Raw genomic sequence first — 7,511 nt, forward strand, 5'->3', positions numbered from 1 at the left:
ATGCGGTGCTAAGGACTGAATTTGAGTTGGTTGCATGTGAAGTGCTCTACCCACTATACTGGTCTCTGGTCCTTTAGATTCCAATATAAAATGTAAAGCTTAATCATTGATTTATCTTGTCCTTTTGGAGGGGGGATTTTGGTCATACCTAATGACCAAATGAACCTGTGCTCAGGTTCATTGCTCTGGGGTGGGGGTAGGGCTAAGGGACCATATATGCTGGAGATTGAACCAGAGTGGACCTTGTATGAATCAAGCACCTAAATCCATGTACTATCTCTCTGGCCTGTCTTTTAAATTTTTTTGTTTTCAGATTGCACTTGGTGTAGTGCTCAGGGATTACTCCTGACTACTCTCAAGGATCACTTATAGCAGGGTATTGAAGAACGTATGTGGTGCTGGAGATCAAATCTGGGTTTTTCACATGCAAGACAAGCATCTTATCCATTATATTATATTATCTTTTTATCTCCCCATCTTGTAAATTTAGTAAGGAAATAGTGAATACTACTATATACTTTGGGAGAATGTGTCACCTTAAGTATAAAATTACTAGACTTATAAGAATTACACATTTTCTTGCATCAAAAGAACCCAAAAATTAATGCCAAGGAAAGGTAAGCTAACAAAACTTAATAAGTTTATTAACAAGTTAATAAAACAATGATTATATACTGAGGAAGGTTGATCAACAAAGACAACACAGAACTGAAGAGAGAGAGACAGTCCAGGTGCTAACGCGGTTGCTTTAATCACCACATGTAGTCTCCTGAGCACCATCAGGAGTGTGAGTGTAGAGCCAGGAGTAAGCCGTGAGCACAGCTGCTGTTGTGCCCCATAAAACAAAACAAAATGTAATAATTTTCTTATTTGTACTATAAACACTATGAATTACAAAAATGGTTAAAGTATATGGAGAGCTAAAAGGTAGAGAGGGATGTAGTCATAGTGCAGGAGGTAAGGCACTACAGTCGATTCCTGTAGTTGCTATATAGTCCCCTCAAGTAGTACCGAGCTTTATTCCTGAGCACAAAGCCAGAACTATCCCTTAACTATAGACAGGTTTGGCCCCAAATACCTCTAGAAATCAGAGAAAAAACATATGTGGAGAGAGTGACATAACAGAAAATACCCTGATAGGTAAACTTCCATGATAGAAACAATCAAGATGGTCAAATCAAGTAATAGCAGTGTGTGTTGTTTAGTACTAGGGCATATGTCCATAAGAAAGGATTTAAAAAGGGCTGGAGAGATAGTATAGTGGGTAGGGCACTTGCCTTACATGTGGTTGATTCAGGTTTGACCCCTAGTATCCCATATGGTCCCTTGCGTGTAGAGCCCCAGGGGTTACTACTGAGAATCGCTGAGCATGACCCCCAAACACAGAAACAACAAAAGAAAATGACTGAAAAAGCTAAAACTTGGAGCCATGGAAATTGGTAGTTGCAACGGGCAGAGCTTTGTACTCATTTATGGCACTCATTTTTAAAGTATTATTATTTTGTTTTTGGGCCACACCTGGCCATGCCCAGGACTTTTTTGTGGCTCTGCTTTCAGAAATCACTCTGGGAAGGTCTTAGGGCACCATATATGGTACCAGGGATCAAACCTAAGTTGGCCATGAACAAAGCAAGTGTCATACATACTATACTGTTTTTCTAGTCCCCCCCACATATCACTTTATTATATTTTAGGAAAGATTTTTTTTCCATTAGTAACTTTCATAGGTTCCAAAATGTAATGATAACTACTGTTTCTGTGTCTGTGGTTTTTGGGCTTATATATCTGTACTTTGGAAGTTCACATTTTGATCTTAAGTGTAGATATGAGTTTGACAGTAATCTCTTGGAGAAACGGTATAGCCAGATACAAAACCTGTAAAGCACAACTGCTCCCTTTTTAGTTTTGGCAGCAAAAATAAGATATCAATGAGGTAAGTCAGTGAAAGAAGGCTATGTATTTCTCGGACACTTAGAAGGATCCCAAGAAACAGAAGGCATATGTTTGAGTCTAGCCAGAGGCAGAAGTTATATTTCCCTGAATACTATAAAAGAAAAAAATGAAAGCTTTGCCATGTTTTTAGCACACTAACAAAGCAATAAGAAAATATTTCCCATCTTTCAGTAAATAAAATAATTTCATGCCTTTTTTTTTTTTTGGATTTGGGGCCACATCTGTCAGTGCTCAGGGCTAACTCCTGGCTTTATGTTCAGGGAACATGTCTAGTAGGACTTGGGGGGGCATATAAGTGTTGGGGATCGAATGCAGGACTGTAGCATGCAAGGCAAACACCTTACCTACTGTACTATTGCTCCAGCATGCTTTTTTTTTTTTTTTTTTTTGGTTTTTGGGCCACACCCGGCGATGCTCAGAGGTTACTCCTGGCTGTCTGCTCAGAAATAGCTCCTGGCAGGCACGGGGGACCATATGGGACACCTGGATTCGAACCAACCACCTTTGGTCCTGGATCGGCTGCTTACAAAGCAAACACTGCTGTGCTATCTCTCCGGGCCCGCTTTTTTCTTTTTCACAATTTTAAAAGAGAAATTGCTAGAAAAGTGATGTGTAATTTTTTTTTTTTTTGGTTTTTGGGCCACACCCAGTGACGCTCAGGGGTTACTCATGGCTATGTGCTTAGAAATCGCTCTTGGCTTGGGGGACCATATGGGACACCGGGGGATCAAACTTCAGTCTGTCCTAGGCTAGCACGGGCAAGTTAGACACTTTACTGCTTGTGCCACTGCTTTGGCCCTAGTGATGTGTAATTTTATGCTACTTACTCTGGATCAAGTTTAAGGCCAAATTCAGCTAAGTCTTCATTTTTAGTAGTGTATTTGTCATAACATTCATTCATCAAAGTCTGAAAGGATGAATAGACCAAACATGTGTTGTTGCGGACTTTCAGTTGGCGTACTCTGGGGACTCCTAAAAGTATGTTCTCATAGTAGATACGACTGCTGTTTTTTAAGTCATACAAGTCCATGTCATTGTACCAGGTGTCCCAGTACAGACCTTCCAAAAGGGGTCCTTCCATAAACTATACATAGAAAGATACATGTTAAGGGAAAAACATTTTCATGTCAGCTGTTAGAATCTACATCCATGTTTACATTATCTAAGCATGAGTCAGTAATTTTGAGGATTAGTATGCAAATCAAATTTTTGTATACACCATTATGATGATGATATGATGTTTTGGGGGAATTTGTTTTTTGGGGGAGTTAAATCATGCCCATCACTGCCCAAGGGCCGCTTCTAGCTCTGTGCCAAGGAGTTAGTTCTGATCATGCTCAGGGGACCATGAGGTACTGGGGATCGAAACCAAGAATCCTGCAGTTAATCAACCTATTGGTTTGCCCCAAATTTAGTGTTAATATTGATGGCTAATATTTTACTGAGTACTTATGATGTAGCAGGTCTTGCTTTAAGCACTTTATAAGTATTAACTTCATTACCTTTTTTTCCTCCTCCTCTCATATAGTGGGTGCATTGAGAATTGTGCCCCAAAACATAAATCAGAGCTAGTCACATCTATAAGTCATGACTTTACCTGGTAGAGCGTTTGCCTTGCCTGTGGCTAACCTAGCACAGACCTGGGTTTGATCCTCAGCATCTTTTTTTTTTTTTTTTTGGGCCACACCCGGTAACGCTCAGGGGTTACTCCTGGCTATGTGCTCAGAAGTTGCTCCTGGGTTGGGGGACCATATGGGACACCGGGGGATCAAACCGCAGTCCGTCCAAGGCTAGCGCAGGCAAGGCAGGCACCTTACCTTTAGCGCCACCGCCCGGCCCCGATCCTCAGCATCTTATATGGTCCCCCTGAGCCTTTCAGGAGTGATTTCTGAGCACAAAGCCAAGAGTAACCCAAGCGCTGCCAGGTGTGGCTCCAAAATAAAGCATAAATAAATAAAAAGAAATTTGTCCTCATTTTTTTACTCTTACTTTCAACAAAGCTGTTTTGAATGGCTATTATGTGTCCCAAAGCTATTTTATCTGTAACAATCATATAGTACCTTACCTTCCAAAAATCAGTTATGGTGCGAATAGACTTAAAGTTGGTTCTTTCTTCACCAAGCATAGAAGTCTCCAAAAATAGAGATGACATAGCTTTGTTTAAGTAATATACATGTGGGTTTACCATTCCAAGAGTTACTGAGGAGAAGAATTATAGTTTTAAATTTTAAACTTTGTTTATAGGCACTAAAATTATGTTTATAATTAGTTCCCAATTATTTTAAATATCCAACTTTGTTTTATCTAATAAAAATTATGATAATAACAGTAATTACTAAAATAGAAATAGACAAACCAGAAAGTTTCCTAAAATTCTATTATTAAAAGTTATATTGGCATACATTATAATTTTTTTGTTTTTGTTTTTGGGTCACACCCAGCAGTACTCAGGGGTTACTCCTGGCTCTACGCTCAGAAATCACTCCTGGCAGGCTTGGGGGACCATATGGGATTCCGGAATTCAAATCACTGTCCTTCTGCATGCAAAGCAAATGCCCTACCTCCGTGCTATCTCTCTGACCCCACATTATAATTTTTTAATGAAAATAATGTAACCTTATTTATATTATCATGCTATTTCCTTCAAATTAGCTTTTTCTCTATAGAGAGTAGAAAATTTGAATAGTTGATGCTAAGAATTTTTTTTGATGGTGATAGAGCAGCATTCATCCCTGTTCAAGGGTTGTTCCTGGCTCTGTGCTATGGTCACTCCTGATAATGCTTGGGATAGAAGTGGGTCGAATGCCTTATTTCTATGCAGTACAAGGTTATTAATACATAATGGTCTGAATCCCTTCCTCTAAAGATATTATCTCCTCCTTCATAGTTTTTTTTTTCCATGAGAAGTGAGAGAATGCATAGAGATCACTAAAATCTGCATTAATCCTGGTTCCCAGAGAACCACCAAGAACTATCCACAAGCAGTACTAGTTACTTGCTCTGGCTACAGCTCAGTAGTTTTAAAAAGCGATTTATCTTCAATGTCCCAGGGCCTTAACCCTTGCAATGTTTCTGTGGCCTCAAAATGGCATCTTAAAAACCTTATAGTTTTATGATTCTATGCTCAGAAACCACTCCTGGCAGGCTCGGTGGGGGAGCATATGAGATGTCGGGATTCGAACCACCGTTCTCCTGCATGCAAGGCAAACATCCCACCTCCATGCTATTTTTCTGGCCCCATTTTTAGTATTTTTATTACCAAAATGATCTATAATTGTCATTAATAAACCAGTCTAATGTACATTCATTTAGATGTTTGGCTACAGTTAGTTGTCTTTTCAGTAAAGATATGACTGAAACTCATTCATATGATACCAAATAATTAGCTATCTGATGACATATGTCATATGTCATCATATGGTATATATGTCAGTAATATATACCATATGTCAGACTCTTTATTGTTGTTTGTTATAGTGCTGGGATAGAACCTAGGACCTCACATGTGCAGTGTATATACTCTTAACACAGAGTCATCTCCCCATCTCATCACCATTGACTGTTAAAGCTTTTCATTGTATCTGTGACCTAGAATTTTGTTCCTTGAGAATTAGCAATAAATGGGGCCAGAGCAATAGTCAAGTAGGTAGGGCATTTGCCTTGCATGAAGCCAATTCTATTGATCCCCAGCATCCCATATGGTCCTCGTATGATCCCCAAGCTTACCATGAGTAATTTCTGAGTGCCACCGAATGTGGTCCAAAAAAAAAAATTCCAAAGATTTAAAAAAAAGTCACTTAAGATGCCTTACCAATGGACCAGAGAGATAGCATGGAGGTAAGGCATTTGCCTTGCATGCAGAAGGAAAGTGGTTCGAATCCCAGCATCCAATATGGTCCCCTGAGCCTGCTCGGAGTGATTTCTTAGCATAGAGCCAGGAGTAACCCCTGAGCGTTGCAAGGTGTGACCCAAAAACCAAAAAAAAAAAAAAAAAGCATTACCAAGATCATAATTGTTAATATGATTGAAGATGCATAATCTATAATAAAATATAATATTAAAAAAAAGAATCAGCAATAACATCAGCCTAAATGAACTTAAGATGTCTAAGATGTGGTCAGATGTGGGAAAGGTGCTTGTCTTGTACTTAGCCAACCTTAGTACATACCAGAACCCTCCATAGCCTTCCATATCGCACAGAGCTAGAAGTAATCCCTGAGCACTGGGGAACAGACATTTAGGGAAGACAGATACACAAGTCAGGTGTGGCTCCCCAAAATAAAAGTGATCTAAGTTGTGACACTTTTTAAGGAACTTGAATAGTTTGAAGAACTATAGTTTTATGAAAACAGTTTTCATCATCTCTACACCCTAGTTCAAACAACATCTTCACCTATATCTGGATACTTACATATACATAAGTTTATTAAAAATATAAAATAGAGCAATAACTCCCGAAATGTGGCTTTAATTTCTTCTTGCTTTCTGTAATGTAGACTATGTGGGGGTCCTGTTAGATATAAAACAGTAGTTTTTCTTACATTATGCATTAAAGTAACAGTGTTAGATAAAAAAGCAACATTTGGTTGTTACACTGAAGCTTCCAATAATTGTTTAATTCTAACTTTTTTTTCCCTTTGGGGCCATATCATAAAATGGTCTGAGATTCCCAGATTATGCATTTAGGAGATGATGCTGAGGGCCCCAACTTGGGCTTTCTGCATGTAAAGCATGTGTTCAGACTATGTGGCTATCTCTCTGGCCCTTATGCCTAATTTTCTAGTATTGTGTGGGGGTGGGAGGATGGCTAAGACATTTTATGATTGTATATCAATGACTGGACTGGTGAATTTCCATAACCTGGTTGTTTCCTCACTAAGGTCTTGTCTTTATAATAAAAAAGCCAGACACTAAGCAAACCACCCCTCCCCACCTCCTCTGGTGTCTGTGCCAGTTGCTTTTCCCACCCGTCAAAACGGAAACTTTGGTTTCTTCAGGAGGGGAAAAGGCAATTGGCCTGGGGTTCAAGGTCAAGGTCACACCTCCCCCCATTAACAAAAGACAATGAGATGGGCGACAGGTGGCAAGCACCAGTGGGAATCCCAGGCCAAGGGACCAGTGCCTTGTCCATCGTCCCTCTCCAAGAGAAGGCTGGGAGCTAGCTCTACGTGCGCCGGAGGTCCAGCCTGTTGGGGAAGAAAGTCTGACACCCAGGGGACCTGGACTTGCAAGACTGGCCCTGTCCTTTTCACTCCTGGGAGCAGCCCTTACCGCCTACATGCCAACGGGATGCTTCAGCCATGCTTCAGCCTTTGTCGCAACTGCGCCTGCGCGCCACACTCCTGAACCTGCGCACGCTACCTGGGCGGGGTCAAAGTTACGTGTGCGCAAGCGCTGGAACACCTGGAAGGATTTAGCTGAGGCGGCCTTGGTGGCCTTGGGAAGAGCCCACCTGTCTGCTGACACTTCTTGCAACCCTTACTTCAGGGCACATGGTCAGTCATTAAAATGATGCTATCAATGACTGTATTCCCCGATACTTGGCAGCATTTATTGTC

At 40.5% G+C, this 7,511-nt stretch overlaps 1 protein-coding gene across 1 annotated transcript in view; it reads right to left on the minus strand.

Annotated features, from left to right (window-relative positions):
- PKD2L2 (polycystin 2 like 2, transient receptor potential cation channel) overlaps positions 1-7,255 on the minus strand; it is a 32,380-nt gene extending 25,125 nt beyond the window's left edge. Inside the window, exons 1-4 of the mRNA XM_049787362.1 lie at positions 7,225-7,255; positions 6,365-6,463; positions 4,019-4,152; positions 2,781-3,037 (exon numbers count right to left, since the gene is read on the minus strand). Coding sequence (XP_049643319.1) covers positions 2,781-3,037; positions 4,019-4,152; positions 6,365-6,463; positions 7,225-7,255 — 521 coding nt within the window. The remainder of the gene's footprint in view (positions 1-2,780; positions 3,038-4,018; positions 4,153-6,364; positions 6,464-7,224) is intronic.
- Positions 7,256-7,511: the final 256 nt, after the last annotated feature.

This window comes from Suncus etruscus, chromosome 14 (assembly GCF_024139225.1).
Source record: "Suncus etruscus isolate mSunEtr1 chromosome 14, mSunEtr1.pri.cur, whole genome shotgun sequence".
NCBI lineage: Eukaryota > Metazoa > Chordata > Mammalia > Eulipotyphla > Soricidae > Suncus > Suncus etruscus.